The sequence below is a fragment of the Bison bison genome, unplaced genomic scaffold, assembly GCF_000754665.1.
Source record: "Bison bison bison isolate TAMUID 2011002044 unplaced genomic scaffold, Bison_UMD1.0 scf7180017851016, whole genome shotgun sequence".
NCBI lineage: Eukaryota > Metazoa > Chordata > Mammalia > Artiodactyla > Bovidae > Bison > Bison bison.
Window position 1 is genome coordinate 403,722 of NW_011481589.1, and position 20,185 is coordinate 423,906.

Below are 20,185 nucleotides of genomic sequence, written 5' to 3' on the forward strand. Positions count from 1 at the left end.
AAAAGGCAGAGGAACCAGAGAACAAATTGCCAACATCTGCTGGATCATGGAAAAAGCAAGAGAGTTCCAGAAAAACATCTATTTCTGCTTTATTAACTATGCCAAAGCCTTTGACTGTGTGGATCACAATAAACTGGAAAATTCTGAAAGAGATGGGCATACCAAACCACCTGACCTGCCTCTTGAGAAACCTATATGCAGGTCAAGAAGCAACAGTTAGAACTGGACATGAACAATAGACTGGTTCCAAATAAGAAAAGGAGCACGTCAAGGCTATATATTGTCACCCTGCTTATTTAACTTCTATGCAGAGTACATCATGAGAAACGCTGGGCTGGAAGAAGCACAAGCTGGAATCAAGATTGCCAGGAGAAATATCAATAACCTCAGATATGCAGATAACACCACCCTTATGGCAGAAAGTGAAGAAGAACTAAAGAACCTCTTGATGAAAGAGAAAGAGGAGAGTGAAAAAGTTGGCTTAAAGCTCAACATTCAGAAAACAAAGATCATGGCATCCAGTCCCATCACTTCACGGGAAATAGATGGGGAAACAGTGGCAACAGTGGCAGACTTTATTTTTCTGGGCTCCAAAATCACTGCAGATGGTGACTGCAGCAATGAAATTAAAAGACACTTACTCCTTGGAAGGAAAAGTCAGGACCAACCTAGACAGCATATTAAAAAGCAGAGACATCACTTTGCCAACAAAGGTCCGTCTAGTCAAGGCTGTGGTTTTTCCAGTGGTCATGTATGGACATGAGAGTTGGGAGTATAAAGAAAACTGAGTGCCGAAGAATTGATGCCTTTGAACTGTGGTGTTGGAAAAGACTCTTGAGAGTCCCTTGGACTGCAAGGAGATCCAACCAGTCCATCCTAAAGGAGATCAGTCCTGGGTGTTCATTGGAAGGACTGATGTTGACGCTGAAACTCCAATACTTTGGCCACCTGATGCGAAGAGCTGACTCACTGGAAAAGACCCTGATGCTGGGAAAGATTGAGGGCAGGAGGAGAAGGGGACAACAGAGGGTGAGATGGCTGTATGGCATCATTGACTCGATGGACATGGGCTTGGGTGGACTCCGGGAATTGGTGATGGACAGGGAGGCCTGGCGTGCTGCAGTTCATGGCGTCGCAAAGAGTTGGACACAACTGAACAACTGACCTGAACTGAATAACCATGGAGAAAGATGTTCAACAATATTAGTCATTAAGGAAATACAAATCAAATTGAAATAAGATACCACCTCACACTCACTACGATGGCTATAATTAAAAGGATAGATAGTCACAAGTGTTGGCAAAGGTACGGAGAAACTGCAAGCCACATATACTACTGGTGGGAATATATGTGTGTGTGTGTGTATATATATATATAAATGCTACAGACACTTTGGAAAAGTTTGGCAGCTCCTCAAATGATTCAACAGAGTACTATGATCTGATATACACCCCAGAGAAAAGGAAATATATATTCACACAAAAACTTGTACGTGAGTGTTCACAACAGCATTATTCAAAACAGCCAAAAAAGTGGAAACAACCGAACAGCCCATCAACCAATGAATAAGTAAAATGTGGTACATCCATATAATAATATTCATCAATAAAACAGGAAGAAATATTGAAACATACTAAAATGTGAGTAATCCTTGAAAATATTAGGCTAAATGAATGAAGCCAGACATAAAAATGCATATAGTGTATAATTCCATAAGTATGCACATCTATAGAGACAGAAAATAGATTAGTGGTTGGGCGAATTGAGGGTTAGGGGAACAGGCAATAACTTATAATCATTAATATCAGTTTCACAAGGTGAGTTTGGAAATAAATAAAAAGAAGTTTAACACGAGTGGTATTTAACATAGCTTATGATGACATCAGGTATTTTAATTTATTGAGCTTATGATTCTTCAATAAGACTTTAGGCAGCTACTAACTACCATAGGCAGGGATCGAAGCTACTAACTACTATAGTTTCTGTTGTAAAAGCATGGTGTTGGCACTTTTGGTAAATAATTGCTGGATGACTTAAGACTGCCCAATCTCTTCTCTTTCTTTGGGTCTCTATTCTGAACAAGAAACATATTCTTAATCAGGGGTTCCTAAAACATAATCAAATGCTTAGTTCCAGGATTTAGTTGCCTGGAGAGGACAAATACTAAAGTCTGACCATATAAAAACATCATTCTCTTTTCTACTTTTGCTATAACAAGTAGGCTCTCAAAACTGAAGCCCAAATTCTTATATGGTCCCTTCTGGTAAATTAGTAATGTAAATATAAGAGTACTTACTGCCAACAAAAGGATCAGACTGGAAAAAATCCAGGTGTGAATCTGCAACTGGATTTGTCAGTGAACTTGTTTCTACATTAAATGGATCTTCCTAAAAATAATTTTAAATTAAAAAAAAGTTTTAGAAACCAAAGTTTTAAAAGGTAACATCTTAAAATAAAATAGCATGTTTGAAAAATCAACTGATGGTAACATAACAAATATTTTTGTGGTCATAAAGTCCATTTAACACATTTTTCTGTTTCCTTAGCATTAAATAGTATATAACCCCTATTGAGAAGAGAATGATAAGAACATTTACATATTAATATAGAATTATTTTTACCTCTTTTGAACATCTGTCACTATTAAATTCAGGACAAACTTTTTCATTAACAGCTACAGTCACCTCTTCATTTTCATCAGTCACACAAGAAGGCAGTACTTCAGGACTACTTCTTGCCTACAAAATATTAATCCTTCAAAACATTAATTTTTCACAATATATTTTCTACTTGGCAAAGGAAACTGACAAGAGTCAAAAATTACTAGAAAATTTTAAAAGATAAGCAGAATACATTCACTGGATGACTTCTATAATATTTCTTAGGGAAATGATATCACCAAGCCTCAAAACCACTTAAGGCCAGAAAACTCCAGTTCTTCCTTAACTACTTCCCTCTGGTCATCCCCTAGCTAGATTCCAAATCTTATGGAGTCTAATTCTCATCTATTTCTCAAATTCTTCCATTCTTCTCCATCCTGACTGTCACTATCATTCATTTATAGCATCATCATTTCTGGTACATATTACTGTAGTAATAATATTCCAACTGCCTTCCTGCCTGCAATACTTGTCCTCTACATCTATCCTTCTCAGGGCAGCCAAAGTAATAGATCTAAAATAGGAATCTAATCATGATCTTCTGGTTAGAAATCCTTCAATGACGTCATTGCTTTCTGCATTTAGATCAGTAGATAATAAGGCTTTAGAAGTGGCAAAGCCAATTTCTATTTCATACCATCCTATGTCTTTGAAGGATAACCTAGTAATTTGCATTTTGTGCTTAAAAGAATATTGTGCAGTTCAAGACTGCACTGTACAAATAACATTAAATCTGTTAATTTTAAATCCTTAGTATCTATCAAATTTGTATTCTTCTCATCATCCCTCCTGCTACTGGTTAGATCCAGGTTAAAACAATTCTCACATAGACTACCCCAATAGTCTCTCACCATATCTCGGTATGTCCAATCCTATTCTCCAATCTATAGTCCACTTAAAAAAATTTTTTTTGGTGGCACCCTATACCTTGTGGGATCTTAGTTCCCTTACCAGGAATTGAACCCAGGCTACAGCAATGAAAGGACTGACCAAGTCCTAACCACCGGACTGCCAGGGAATGCCTTATCCAGCTTTTCTAAAAGGTAAACTCAATCTTGTCACTTCTTGCTTAAAAATTCTTCAATGGCTACTCACTGTAGTAAGGCGAATTCCCCAGTGCTGCAAGATGAATCCAAATTTCTTACTCTTTGGTCCTTTCTGAACTAAAAGTGGTCATTTTTATCTAGGCACATATCATAATCACCTACGGAATTTGTTTTTAAAAACATATGTACCAAGTAAAAAAAAACATATGTACCTGGGCCCAACCTAGAAACTCTAGTTCAACAAGTTTGGAATGGGGCACAGATATCTCCATCTTGATAAAAAGTACCAGAGGTAATGCAGGTAACCTACAGGAGACAGCCTCATCTCCTACCAATACATCCCTCACCATCACAAAACATCCTCAGAAAACTTCTCATGATACCGTGCAGCATGTTTTCTCCCATTACATGCTTATGCTAATGCTGTTTCCTCTGCCAGAAATGTACCACCTTCTCTTTTGCTTAACCTCTTCTCACTTCAGTGGTCACTTGTAAAGCTTCCCTATGACATCCTCTCTGAGCCTCCTCCAAGTTGTCCTACCTGAATACCCTATTTACTTTATCACTGCCTTTTAACACAGTGTTACAGGACTAGACTGCATGCAGCCGGAAGACGGGGTTAAAGGTCTTTTGTCTCTGTAGCTCTCATTCGGGAGAGCAGCACTCTTGCATTAGCGGATATTCTCAAAAAAAAAAAAAAAAAAACAGTAAATAAATAAATGTCTTCAACATTATGAAATAATTACTTTCAGCTTTGGATGAGAGCACTTAAAAATAAATACTACTTTCAGAAGTTACTATCTACAGAACCACAACTTTGAAAACATGGCTCTATAACAAATAGATCAGTTAAAATTACATTTTTCACTAGTTTAAACTGTTAGAACCCACTCTTTCTTTCTCAATTGTCTCAGATGAGGCAAGGCCACATGTTTATATTAGGTACGATGTCAACAAAACTTTCATCTGAATCAGTTTTTTTCCTTCTGAAGTTGGTTATGGAATTAAAGGAACCATTAGACTCACTGGAGACTCCTCATGTATGGGCTCAGACTCTAGGTTGCTCTGGCCTTCAGTGTGCTCATTAAGATTCGCTGTTTCACTGCTGCTGGTACTGAGGCTGCAATAATCTGTAGCACCATTTACAAGAATGCTGTGTGGACTACTGCACCAATTTAACTGATTACTATGGTTTTCCAGCTCTTTCATTTCCACAAGTTTCATTTGCATCTGTCAACACAAAGCAGAAATACAAAACAGAATTTACTAGAAAGACATTTTTAGACAAAAATTAGACAAAAACTAGACAAAATTACTAGAAAGACGTGATATAAAAATAACTATATGCTTAGACTTGATCAAGGATAAATCTGCTTCCATTAAGGAATGCAGCAAGACAGAGAAAAGGATTTCAGTAATCCATCCGAGTAAGTTCTCCTCCTGAAATTACAGTATATATGGATTTGCTTTTGTACATCTTTTGAAAGATCCAAGAATTTTAATTCAAATATCTGCTAATTGGCAGTCCTTTAGAATATAACTAGAAAAAGCATCAGAGTATTGGGAAAAAGATGGCAAAGCAGTAGTTCAAGACAAGATTTTATGATGACACTTTAGGAGAGGGAGAGGAAATAGACGAAGAGTACATAAGACTTTGGAGCCATTCATATTCCTATTAGGAAGAAGAGAAGTGAAAACAAAGATGCAATGAGCTAGTGTCCTATCCCCTGGCATTATTTATTAATGGGCTAGAACCTTAAGGAGTAGTCTCTAAATCTAAAATATACCAAACAGGTTAAATGAAGGACAAAGTTTTTTTAAATTTCAATATCCATTGACTTTCTATACCTGGGACAACACAATAAATTCTAATATATATAAAAAGAAAAATGTGGGGAACTAGAAGGAAAAAATGCGTTTTTATACTAATATCTACAATAAAAACACATTTACATATATTTCAAAGAAATTGAGACAACAAAATCAAAAAATGTTTCTAGTGAAAAAAACAAACGGAACTTTACTGAAAAGTACCATTTTCATAATATATATATATATTTTAATTACATTAGTGTCCTCTATTTATTAGCATGTTATATATATTTTTTTTAGCAAATATAAAAATTACCTATTGACATTCTGTAAAGCAAGGCTCTGTTCCCTAATCTTATTCCCCTAATATTTCCCATAAAGTTTTTAAGTTGCCCAATTTGGAATCTGTAATTTACCAAAGGAAAAGTCAGGACCATAACCTGGAAAAAGAACACTATATTGGATAAGGAGACAGATGTACATCTAGCTCTATCACTTTCTAATTATTAGGTTATTTTAGTCAAAGTACCCTCTCCAAGCTTCCATTTTTTAATCCATAGAGGTAGTAAGAACTATCTTCATAGAAGACTGTTATGTGAAGTAAAAGACATATTTAAAAGAACTCTGTAAAATGTAAAGGCCTATGTAAACGAAGGACAATGTGTGTGAAAGTACCTAGCACACTACATTTCTCACTACTATAACAATTAAAATTTCCTGTTCCTTTTCTACTAATTTGCTCTATTTTTAAAAAGTTAAAGACTTGAGCCTTTTGAGGATAGAGACCAAATTTTTGTTATTAACTTTGTATCTCTAACATCTACCACAATGATACATACTGTAAGTGCTTAATAAATGTTCACTGAAAAACACGAGTATTATCCTTATATATTTAAACAGTGGGCATCAGTGTGTGTGTGTGTGTGTGTGTGTGTGTGTCTATATGCATATAGACATACACATATATATATATATGTATATAGACACACATTTTGTGTATATATATTGTGTATATATGTATACAGACATACATATATATATGTGTATATAGACACACACACATTTCATTTTGTGTATATATATATATTGTGTATATATATACACAAATTGCATTTCATTTAGGATTTAAACTAACAATCAAAAATACTACACATTTATAACACAAAGCATATGCCTTGTATATTCCTAGTGCTATAGAAAAGTGGTTTATAAACTTACTTTTACTTTAATCTACACAAAGAAACAGAGTTTACACTTAGACCCAGTAAATATGTATGTACATATGTCTGTGTGTGTGTGAATACATAAAACATATAGATGCATACATCATACATATAACTATACATTTACACATATACACAGGGGTGAAACAACTGTAATGTATGCTGTTATTTCCTATTCTCTTTTATTTCACTGAAATTTATCATGACCATTAAATCAACTTTAATGCTACCCTGCAGTCTAAAATTTAAAACATTACTCACCATATAGATGAAGCAGTTGGGTGAAGTACCTGCCTATCAAAGAGTTCTATTTAGGACAGTTTGTTCCTTATAGTTATTCTTGAGACAATCAACAGAATCATGAAACAACCTGGCTTTCCTGTGTCTGATTCTCCCATGCACCTGCCATTTAAGCCTGTGTTCTTCCTTACTCGCTAGGTAAACTTAGAGGATACAGAAAAAAATAATCACACAACTAACACAAGCTCTTTGCAAACTGTGCAAGGAAGGTACAACAAACATTTCAACTGCCAGAAATACTTGGATAAATAATATATATTGCACAAGTAAGTTACATAAAGTCAAGGTCAAAGGTTCTTTGTTCTCTAGAAAATACAAGGTAAGAAATAAAAATAAAAATTCAGCAAGTCACAAACTTCTCTTTAGTTATTCCTTTTTCAAAAAAGGCTATAGGTAAGCTTTAGAGAGCAAAGGCTATAGGTAAGCTTTAGAGAGCAATAAAAGCACCAGGCTAATTTACAACTAAATTTCTTTTTTATAGGCCCATGGGAATATGCTGCCCTCTGTGGGAAAGATTCACGGTACCTGAGTCAAGTGTAAGAATTTGGTATGTTTATTCTTAAGATTTAGAGATCAAACACAAAGATCTAATTCCTTCCACAGATATCTGGCACACTTGGTAGTACAGCTTGCTGACACTATCTTCCATGCTCAAAACATGGCTTTATTTTCTCTCTGATAATTTATACTATCCAGAGTCATTTCTATTTTTCCAATTTATGCTCTTTCCTTTGAAAGAAATCCCCTTTCAAAAAAGTCAAAGAAAAGAAAATTAAAAGACAAGCCAGAGACTGGGAAAAATTATTTGTAAATCAAATATCTGATGAAGGACTTATCTCCAGAATATACATATATATATTTTTAAAAACTTGTGTAATTTAATAAGACAACCCAAAATGGCAAAGGACTTTAAACAGACATTTCATCCAAGAGAATATACAAATGGCTCATAAGCATACAAAAAGATGATCAACATCTCTAGTCATCAGAGAACTGCAAATTAAAAACTATGAAGTACCACTTTACATCTACGAGAATGTCTATAATCCAAAAGACAATAAAAGTGTTGGTAAAAATGTGGAGAAACTGGAACTCTTATATATTGCTACGGCAAGTATTAAAATGCTACAGCCACTTTGGAAAAGCTTGGCAATTTAAAGTTAAAAAAAAAGTTTAATGTAACTTTACAATATAGCCAACTATTTTATATCCAAGAGAAATGAAAACACATGTCTACACAAAGAATTGTATGCAAACAGAAAATTCATAGCATCATTATTCATAATAGTCAACAGGAAGAAAGAATCCAAATGCCCATTAACTGGTGAACAAATAAACAACATACCTTATAAAATGAACTATAATTTTGTTACATGCTACAGCATGGATGGGCTTCAAAAACATTACACTAAGTGAAAGAAACCACATGAGAAAGACCACAGACCACTTATTTCCTCTATATGAAACGTTCAGAAAAGGCAAATCTATAGACACAGAAAGCAGATTAGTAGTTACCCAGGGGTAAGGGTGGGGATTGATGATAAATGGGCACAACGGTCTTTTGGGAGTAAGGGAAATATTCTAAAACTGGATTGTGATGTTTGAGCAACTCTAAATTTACTGAAAATCATGGACTGTACCCTTAAAATGGGTTAATTTTACAGTCTATAAATAACAGTAAAAATATTTTAAAAACTTAAAACTATTTTAAAGACTGTCCATTTATCTAGGATCATTCCCACTACTATAAAATTCTTTTGGGTTTACTACATGTTAACTGAGTACCTACACTGAGACAAGAACTGTGCTAAATGCTTGGATAAATATGTATGTTTCTAGACCAAAAAGCTCCATCTACTGACAGAGGTAGACAAATAAACAAATGTGCAGGGGAAAATGTTACAATTACTGCAACAGAAGTACAATGTCCAATAAAGGCAAGATTCAGAAGATGCCACAAAGAAAGAAGAAGTTAAGCTACGGCTTACAAGATGGGTAAGCAGGTATTCATCTACCAGACAAGAGAGGGGGAAAAAGCATATCAAGGGGAAGGACTTCATTATACATAATAATTAACTGACCAAGTTTCAGACAATCTGAATTCTAGACTATGGCTCTTCTGAAGGCTACATAACCATAAGTAAGTTCCTACACCTTCCCTGGCTTCAGTTTGTTCAAATTCAAATGGAAAGGAATGGGCTATGCAGTCTCTACACACATCCAACCATCCTACCATCATTCTATAAAATATTAATCTCCATTTAGGGAAGTCAAGAAACAGCAAAGCAAAGGATCTATATTCTGGACCTACCACAACAGTCATATTTATCTATATAAAGAATAATTCCCTAATTAAAAAAAAAATAAAGGTTTCTAAATGAGCAAAACTGATTTTAAGGTTCAGTTCAATCACTCAGTTGTGTCCGACTCTTTGCAACCCCATGAATCTCAGCACGCCAGGCCTCCCTCTCCATCACCAACTCCCAGAGTTTACCCAAACTCATGTCCATCGAGTCGGTGATGCCATCCAGCCATCTCATCCTCTGTCGTCCCCTTCTCTTCCTGCCCCCAACCCCTCCCAGCATCAGGGTCTTTTCCAATGAGTCAACTCTTCACATGAGGTGGCCAAACTATTGGAGTTTCAGCTTCAGCATCAGTCCTTCCAATGAATACCCAGGACTGATCTCCTTTAGGATGGACTGGTTGGATCTCCTTGCAGTCCAAGGGACTCTCAAGAGTGTTCTCCAACACCTCACTTCAAAAGCATCAATTCTTCGGTGCTCAGCTTTCTTCACAGTCCAACTCTCACATCCATACATGACCACTGGAAAAACCACAGCCTTGACTAGACGGACCTTTGTTGGCAAAGTGATGTCTCTGCTTTGAATATGCTATCTAGGTTGGTCATAACTTTCCTTCCAAAGAGTAAGTGTCTTTTAATTTCATGGCTGCAATCACCATCTTGCAGTGATTTTGGAGCCCCAAAAAATAAAGTCTGACATGTTTCCCCATCTATTTCCCATGAAGTGATGGGACCAGATGCCATGATCTTAGATTTTAAGGTTAGAATCCCCAAAAGGTAGGACACCAGGTTATTATTTATAAAAATAAGCAACACTTACTGAGTACTTATTTACCAAACCCTATGCTCAAATGTCTCACTGGTTTTGCCCCATTTAAACTTTAAAAGCAGCTGAAAGAGGCAGGTGTACTGTTAATTCTCCAATTCTATTTATTTATTTTATTAAATTTGGCCATGCTGTGCAGCTTGCAGGATCTTAAACGTCAGTTCCCCAATCAGGAATTGAATCCGTGTCCTCAGCAGTGAAAAGGGTGAAATTCAAGTCCCTGGTGGTTTATTGTTGTTTAGTCACGAAGTCACGTCCAACTCTTTTGCGACCCCATATACCGGAGCTCGCCAGTCTCCTCTGCCCATTGGATTTTCCAGGAAAGAATACTGGAGTGGGTTACCGTTTCCTTCTCCAGGGGATGTCCCTGATTCAGGGCTTGAACTCATGTCTCCTGTATTGGCAGGTGGATTCTTTACCGCTGAGCCACCAGGGAATTTGCAGTTCTCCAAGATGAGGAATCTAACACTGAGATGATTCAGGCAGTAAGCAGCAGAGCAAGCGTTTAAACCCAAACCATCTAATTACAAAGCCTGCACACTCAATAAGATTCCAGTGATAATCATCAGATGTATAAGACTCACAACAGTTTTAACTTATGACAGGTGACAAGAAGCCTCTTCATATAAAATGACAAAAAATGAATAATAAACTGGGCAGAAGCAGCAGCAGCAGACGTGGAGAAAATACTATGTACTAAAAGGATACGTGAGTGCCCACTTGAGTGTATTTTTCACTCCCACAAAGACTTACTGAACTGATTTCCTGCTGTGAATCTTGCAGGTGCTGCTGAAGAGGTCCCAGCTGAGCCTTCCCTGACTCCACACTCTCTTCCAACTCTGCTGTTTCTTGCTGTAGGCGACTCAGCTCTTCCCTAGCTTTGGCCAGCTCTTCTTCATAAGTGGAGATCTGTGATTCTTGACTAGTTAGTTCAGCTTTCAGGGATGAAATCTACAACATGCGGTGAATAAGACAAAAAAGGGATTAAAAAAAGAGATGTCATTAAAACATTCCATAATGCAATATTTATTTTAGTTTACTACTTTGGTGTTTTTGATATATATTTTCTGTAGAAAAGGGCAATCAGGGACTGACAGAGGAGAGTGGAAGACATAGGTACCATACTTCCAACTAAATTTTAGAAAAAGAAAAAAACATGCAGTGTCCTATTTCCCCTGTAGTTTCTAGATGAAACATGTCCCATCTCCTTCATGTTCCCAAACTTCATGTTGACTAGATTGCCACCTAACAACAGCAACAACAACAACGAGCAGAGAGGGTTTCTATCTTAAGCCAGCAAAGCACCTAAGGTAAAGACACAGGCAGCAGTAAGCCACCAGGCCTTACCAGTTGGGCCTCCTCAGCACACTTCTTTCTGACTTCCTGCAGTTGCTCCTCCAGCTGGGCTTTCTGCTCATCCAGCCCATCAAGGAGTTCCTGTACTTGCTGTTTCTGGGCCTGTAGTTTTTGCAGATTAGTATTCTCCCTTTGCACTTCATCTTGAAGATCCTGAAATACAGGAATATTAACATTATTTACTAGAGGCAGGAGAAGGTTAATAATTTTTAAAAGTCTATCATAAGGGAAGGTAAAGTCTCATCTTATTACGTATACTGTGTTGGTGGATTGGAGGACTCATAGCTTTAAATACAATCTTTACTTGAGGACATCTTTCCTAGATTCCAGATTTAGACATTCAATTTGCTTACTCAGATCCATCCTTGGATGTCTGATGGACTTCTCTAACATAATAAGAACAGAACTCCTGGCATTTCCTCCCCCCGCCACTCCACAACATCTGCTTTATCCTCCATCTGCCCCCTCTCAGTTTCTCTGGCCAAAAAATACAGCATCTCCTCCAACTCTTCTCTTTCTCTCACATCTCATCTCCAATCTGTCAGCAAATCTTGCTGTTCCTTCCCTCAAAATGTATTTTAAAAACCGGCCATGTTTTTCTTCAACCTCAGTCCAAGTCGTTTTTCTCTCTCTCCTGGATTGCTGCCTTCTAACTGGTTTCCCTTCATTCACCCATGCTACCTTTCAGTTTATTTACAGCATAGCAGTCACTGTTAAAAAACTACATCAGACAATGGCACTCCTCTACTCAAAACTCTGCACTGACTCCCCATCTCCCTTACCATAAAAACCCGTCCTTCCAATGGCCCCAGGTGGTCCCATCTCCCAGCTTCATTTCCACTGCTCTCTCCTTTGCTCACTCTTAATTTCAGCTACACTGGCCTTTCTGATGCTTCTCAAACATGTCAGATATGCTTCCTTCTCAGATCTTTCCCTGATTATCCCCTCTTCCTAGAAAGCTCTTCCCCAAATTATCCACATGCCTTAATCCCTCATCTCCCTGAAGTCTCTGCTCAACTGTTAGTTGCTCATTTGTGCCCGACTCTCTGTGACCCCATGGACTGTAACCCATGAAGCTCCTCTGTCCATAGAATTCTCCAGGCAAGAATACTGGAGTAGGTAGCCATTCCCTTCTCCAGGGGATCTTCCTGACTCAGGGGCTAAACTTGATCTCCTGCATCGCAGGCAGATTATTGACCATCAGAGCCACCAGAGAAACACAGTGCAAAAAACAATGTACTACAGTTACCTTTAAATAATAAACTCCTCATAGGCAGCCAATGCTTCATCTTTCTTAGAGGTTCCACAATCTAATACAATGTCTTGCACATTCCAGGCAATTAATCAGGCAATGATTTGTAACTATCACAAGGATTCTACTATCTGGGAGAAACTACTGGGGAATGAGCCTGAAGCTGACAGAAACAACTTCTTTCAACATACTACAGAAAGCTTCACTCTATATTTAAACTATAGCAAAATATTAAAACTAGCCTCTAACTGACCTACAGCAAATGCATTTTGTTAAATTAAAATAGTATCTAACTTTCTATACTGATTCAACATTTGTATAGACTGTAGACCAAGAATGATTTGACATTTTAAATTTCCATTATATGGAAATAATCTTTACTACTTTAGCATGTCACTGTGGCATATATCTTTCTTGTGTGGTTTTTTTTTTTTTTTACATTATCTTATATACTATTACTCTTTAGGAAGACATAACAACAGCTTCACTTTAATCCAGTTCCTTGAAAAACTACAGTGGCTTGAAAAATTCTTGTAATTACAAAATATTTTGAAAGCACGCCATCTGCAGATCTAAAGTGATTTTTATATTTGAGAATATAATCCACTGTCAATACTGTTATAAAATTATTATACGGTTTATACATAACAATATGCTGACCCAAAAGGCATTTTTAAAGAAATGCTTAACAGGAATAAGGAAAAAATGTTTCTTATTCCCATTTTCAAAAATTCTACTCTAATTTCCTACCCTCTCCCCAATCCCCCCCCAAAAAACCTTAGACTTTACATCTCTAATAATATCTAGTCTTTATAAATATACGTAATTTTGATGTCTCTACTTTCATTCTAAATCCAATTAAGAAAAGTGAAATTTGCTTTAAAAGGGTCACATAATATAAGAAAATGACTAAGATATATGCTAATTTTTAAAAGTTGAATACAAAGGCAAATACAGTATGATTGCAAATAAATATAGAGCCATGCATATATAAATGTTAACCATGACTCTCCCTGAAATGTGAAATTGTAGAGTTATTTTCTTTTTATACCTTTCTTTATTTTGCAAGATTAATATGGACTCATATTACTTTTATAATCAGAAAATGTCAAGTCTGCAGTTTTTAAGTATCACATATCATATGGTTTCATACCAATATAAAAATATTCTGATGCAACTGAATTTTTAATGTAAGAATTACCAATAGTAGGATCAATGCTGTTTTCTTTTAATAAAATCAACCCAGATTTCAAAACTTGTATTTTTTAGTGAGTCACTTTAAACACATCCCTAGAGGATAGGTTTATGTAAGAGGAAAGGGAATAAACAAATCAATATAACATTTACTCTTGCCCTTTCTCTTCCAAAGAGCAAACATATTCCCTCAAATTTCCCAACCTCACTTTTATGCTACAGTAAAAATCTACATAGTAACACAAAAGTATGGGCCTTGAGGGAAAGGTTATTGAAAAAATACCTCACATTGGTGACATATTTTAAGCTGGATACAGGTCCATATTTAAATTAATGCCTCTCCATGTCTATTTTAAATATGAAAAAAGATCTTCTCTAAAAAAATTTCAACACTAATCCATACACACAAAGGTCTTCTTTTTCAGTAAGCAAACTTAAAATTATTAAACTGTACAAAAGCAAAATGAACAGATTGCAAACATAAACACTAGGAAGAAGAAGAATCAAATTTCACTACAAAATTACTTGGTAAGGCTGCCACCACTGTAATGTAATTTTCACAACAATTTCAATATCCATATCTACTTGGTTATTTTATTTTGGCACAGAATGGTTTATCCTGAGACTAAGTGAAGTCAACGGATGTACATCTCTCTCCCTGCCCACCCTTGAGTAGGACAGTGGCAGATTCTCTTAGCAAACACCATCTGCCACTAAACTAGGATAATTTTCTCTTAATCTGAAGGTAGCCCTTTGGGGAAATCCTCTCCTGAATTAGGGTACAACCTCAGTTACTATCAAATGCCAACTCATCAAGGAAGTGACTAAAGACACATGCAGATGCCTTCCTAGTTATGCTCTATTTTCCATGATCATGCTCTACTTGCTCACCTGTGCCACCAACAGCAAAAGAAAAGAGGGTAGCAGCAATTAGGAAATGGCAAGGATAAAGTGAACAAGACTACTGTAATGCACTGTCATGCTTTGCTTTAGAAAAATACCAAAGCAAGCCACATCCAAGGTTCTTTATCCAGGAGTGAAAGGATCCTTGATCTGCAATCTTGGCTTTATTTAAAACTAAATTTCAAAGAAAATATCCTATTTTCTAGAAATCACACAAGATAAAGAAAATGATAAACTTGTCCCCATCCCTCCATATCCTTTGAAGTGCTATGGAGGGTAGTAGAAATAAAATTTAAACAAATATATAAAAGCTCTCAGCTATACTCAAGAATCAGATAATTCATTTTAGCAACCCAAATCGGCTGTACAACCAAAGAAGTAAATCTATAAAACATGAATACATTTAGATCTATTTCATATAAATACAGAGTAAAAAATACACAAAAATGATAACTAATTTATAAATAAAACACTTACTTAAAAAAAAAAAAAAACTCAAAGCATACATACAGTATATCTATACTTGAAAAGTTATTATAGTGAATAAAGGAATTTTAAGTATTTTGGTAATCTTACCGAAAATGCTATTTAATTGATTAAAAAACTCTACAGACTAATCCAGAACTAAAAATAATCAAGTACATTCATTATGTTGGCCTAATTCTCAAAATAGAAGTTACAGGAATATTCTTAACATAAAAAAGTAACAACTATAAAGCAAGATGTTTTTTAAGTCAAAGACCAGAAAGGGAACCTATTAAACTAGGGAAGATGTTAGAAAACCTCACTAACAGCCTGCCTTTATTTCTCAATCATATGCTTCTCAGCATGTTCTAAGAGCACTATCACCAGGAAAAGAATGTTGAGCTCATGTATCTAATTTTATTTTCACCCAAAATAAATCATCTTTCTTCATCTAGGGGGAAAAAAATGGGCAATTACTATAAGCTACTAAATCTTTGTTGATGAAGTTTAAATAACTGTGAGCTTCTCTCTCATGAAGGTAGTATGAACAATATAGAAAAGGCTGACTCTTCATGATATCAACTGTGCTCCCAATCCTTTCTGCCTGTGGTTTCTGGATGTCTCTTGTCCCATTTTTAATTTCATGCACAAAATGGAAGTTTATTCATTTCTACTGTCAATAGCTTCTTTAAATTTACCTCCATCTAAGAATATATTACCATCTACAGTATAAGATATGATCCAAGGTACAATTTTTAAGCTTAGGGAGCTCACAATATAGGCTGTAAGATACTGGAATCTATATACATACACATTAAATGAGTATAATAAGATAACATACTGGTATGCCATATAAGTGTACACACATTCCTCTGGAAGTCCCAATGTAAGAAAGACAAGCAAACTGAAGGGAAAAAGAAGGGAAAATTTAGAGAAGTGATGAGTTTCAGTTGGATTTTAAGACATGGGTGGAATTCACATAAACAGGAAGATAAGGAATTCTAGATTGCAGCAACAAAAGTTATAAAAGAGGGAACAACAAAGAGCAAGTGTATACCACACAGTTCAGATGCAAGCAATCAAAAAATAAGTAGTACAAGAGGATGGCCTATAATCTTTTTTTCTACTTCCAATATACCCATGAGGATGACATTCTCCCACCACTAACAGTGGCAGTGGGCGGCAGTAAAGATTTTCACATATGAGAGTCATAATTACTAAAACTGGTTCGGGTAGAAAGCAAGGAGGAAGATGGAGTAAGCACTTAGATCTGACTTAAAAATTTCAGATGTTAGGTAACAGGGGTGGCAGTAGTGAAAAAGAAAAACAGACAGGAAAATTCAAAACTTGAAGTCAATTTTTTTCAGCAAGGTGAGACTCATTTTAGATATACTGGATTTGAAATGATAAACCTCAAAATGCCTAACTGGAGATGTGAGACTTGCACTCTAAAGAGCTGAGGGCTTGACAGATATCTGGGAAGCATCAGTATATGGTATGTGGATGACAGAGGGTAAGGAAAAGGGAGGAAAGAGGGGGTCAGAGTGTGTCCATCAGTCCTGGGCAAAGGCAACAGAAGCAAAAGGTCAAAGGAGGGCTACGAATATTCAGGAGAATGCAACCCAAGAAATCAGTAACCAATGCAGGAAGGACCCATGGATTTGGCCTTAAGATCTTGGTCCTGGGGAGATAAATTAAGCACAAAGGTATGGGTGAACAGGAAATTAAGCAAGATTACTGAAAAGCTAGGATGGGGGGAAAGGGTCACACAAAGCAACAAAAATAGAGAAAAATAGGCTGGCAGTTAAAGTGACAGCAACAGGGGGGGAAAAACTGATTAGTCCTATATGCAGATAGGGCTTCCCAGGTGGTAAATGTAGGAGACACCTGCCAATGTAGGAGACACAAGAGACATAAATTAGACCCCTGGGTCAGGAAGATCCCCTGGAGGACAGAATGGCAAACATCCAGTACTCTTGCCTAGAATCCAGTACTCTTGCCTAGAATCCCACAGACAGAGGAGCCTGGCAGGCTACAATTCACAGGGTCGCAAAGAGTTGGACACACTGAAGCAACTTGGTGCATGCACATACATGCACACAAACACACACACCCATATGCAGAGTCTGATATGAAAATAAAAGTCAGAGAAGGGCATGATGATGAAGGGAGAGTAACAAAGAGATGGCAGTAAGATATAGAATACTACTACCAATTAGAACATCTACTGAACTCTAAGTGAAGTCGCTCAGTCGTGTCCAACTCTTTGCGACCCCATGGACTGTAGCCTACCAGGCTCTGAGGAGCCTCTCAGCCCATGGAATTTTCCAGGCAAGAGTACTGGAGTGGGTTGCCATTTCCTTCTCCAGGGGATCTTCCCAACCCAGGGATCGAACCCGGGTTTCCTGCACTGCAGGCAGACGCTTTACCGTCTGAGCCACCAGGGAAGTGACTGAACTCTAACCCTGTGCCAATTACTTTGAGGCACTTTACCAATAATATGTCATTTTATTCTAACAGCAAACTCTGCTATTTCATGTTACAGAAGTGAAAACTAATGTGCAGAGTGGTTACATTTCTTCCTTAGGATCTCAAACTTCAGAAGAGCCAGAATTAGGAACTGAATTCAAGGTTCTCTGATACCAAGTCATTCCTATAAACTTCTATGCAAAATTGAAGAAAGTATACATGAGGGTGAATTCCTAAATATTTGTTGACTACCTTGAAGGACAGTTTTTTGTTTGTTTTTTTTTTTTTTAGATTCTGTGTTATTACTGTCCAAATATATGAAGTTCTGATGAAATAAAATCATACGGTACAGATAAAAACAGGCTATGAGAGCTGAGTCGTTTTAGGGCAAAATGGCAGATCACTCAACAGCTTTTTTTTTTTTTTTTTTTTAAGGAATTCGAAATGTTTAAAAATAGAGAAGGTGGTTTCTGAAAAAGAAAGAAAAAGAGAAGCGGAAAAAGAAAGAAAAAAGAAAAAAAGAAGAACGGGAGGGAGGGAGAAGAAAAGAAAGAAACCATTGAGGAAAGGTTAGCTTACAAGAAAATCTGACTTAGAAAGAAGGGACAAACGCATAAAAAATGCATAGACTTTGTGTTGGTTAATGCAATGGTAAACAACAGAATATACGGCCTCATAATAATTCTGTAATGGTGTACATATAATGCCTCTAGCGCTTTTGGAAAATACGCAGACACTAATTAAAGGTCATTCTAGATAAAAATACATATTTCTTTAAAGGGGTGGGGGTGGCGGGAGGGGGAGTGTGATCTCAGAGCACATCCCCGCAGATGTACAAAGATGAAACTATGTTTTTTTAATAATTCCAGTAAATGTGGCAGCAAAAATTTGTTGCAAGGATGTTGGCTGGTTTTCACAAAGTTTTTTTTTTTCTTTTTAAGAAATGGAGCTATAAGGTTATATTTGAATAAAATTTTTAATAAAATTGTGCATATGCAGTTTAAGGTAGGAAAGAATGTGGGTCTACCTTCTTCCTGTAACAACAAGAAACTCAAACCATAAACATTTGAGATAGAACAGCCTTTTACAGTTTCCCCCATTTTGGATCTAATTTCTCCACAGAACTTGACAAACTAGCAGTGTACCTCATATGAGTTAACAGTGATCATCTCATGACATAAAATATGAAGTCAATTGTTGGTTTGTTCTTCAAGAAAAAAATCGTGAACTGTGAGTTCTCAAGATGGTAATAGAACACAAACAGGAAACAAACGTACAAAATTAATTATGTAGCAGACCTTCTAATTTACCTGAATTAGACTATATAAATGCTAAAATAAAAAAGAACTAGTCTTTTGGCACTTTGATCAAATCTAAAGAGGCTTTGAAAGTCTGGTTTCTCTACTTGAGATATGAGCTCATATTATCACAATCTGTAACTTTATAAATATAGAGAAAAGCAAGAATATGCAGAAAAGCCATATTTGATTAAGGCAGAAAGATATTTACTGATGAGTCAAAATTCTCTTACTTCTCCCTTGATGCCTTCATTTTGGCATTTTTCATTAGCACCTACATTAGAAAGTGGGGTAAGAAGGAAGCAGGGAAGCTATAGTAAAATGCCTTTTGGCAGAGAAATTAGAAAATAAATACTAAAAGTTCAAGTTAGTTACAGATCTTAATTATTCATGTTATTCCTAGTCTATTCATGTTATGCCTCATTACCAATGGCTAATTCAGAGTAAACTCAATAGGTAATACAATATACTTATTAACACTTTCAGTTAAGTGGTCTTGCTTCAGAAAATCGAAAATAATCACTAAAATGAAAGTTTTAATTACTTGTAGATGTCAATTATCCATGTCATTCTTAGTCTAGTATCTCATTACCATGAACAATACAAAAATACCTGTACTGACATGGAATGAGTAATGTGTCTACTAATGCAAAGCTTTAATCCTATGGTTTTTTCCAATGAACCTGCATGTTCAACCATTACATAGTGGCCTATACTCACTATGCTCTACATGCTCTAAAATACCTTTTATTTACAGCACCTTATGCAAAAAAAAAAAAAAAAAAAAAATTTCAACTATTTAGACTTCCTCAGCCAAGCACATTTTGGATTCAGCAAACTTGAAGCTTTAACATGTACCTTACCATCAACACTAAGTAAAAGAAGGACTAGCATATAACAAAGAAATGTTGACTGACAACAAAACTTCTATAAATATAAGAAATCAAATATTAAGGATAGCTGATTTAGCTTGAAAAGAACAGTGTAAATTTTAGTGCTCTCCCAAAGCAGCTATTTAAAATTCACAATCTCAAAAGATGAGGCAGTGAAAAACCACAGATAGATGTACACACACACA

The 20,185-nt window shown here is 36.1% G+C and overlaps 1 protein-coding gene across 2 annotated transcripts in view; it reads right to left on the minus strand.

Annotated features, from left to right (window-relative positions):
* The window catches only part of EPS15 (epidermal growth factor receptor pathway substrate 15), a 140,142-nt gene that overhangs the window by 36,246 nt on the left and 83,711 nt on the right, over positions 1–20,185 (minus strand). For both annotated transcript variants that reach the window (XM_010849679.1, XM_010849689.1), the window contains exons 14-18: positions 11,518–11,679; positions 10,924–11,121; positions 4,734–4,937; positions 2,623–2,739; positions 2,298–2,388 (exon numbers count right to left, since the gene is read on the minus strand). In XM_010849679.1, the coding sequence (XP_010847981.1) occupies positions 2,298–2,388; positions 2,623–2,739; positions 4,734–4,937; positions 10,924–11,121; positions 11,518–11,679 (772 nt within the window). The remainder of the gene's footprint in view (positions 1–2,297; positions 2,389–2,622; positions 2,740–4,733; positions 4,938–10,923; positions 11,122–11,517; positions 11,680–20,185) is intronic.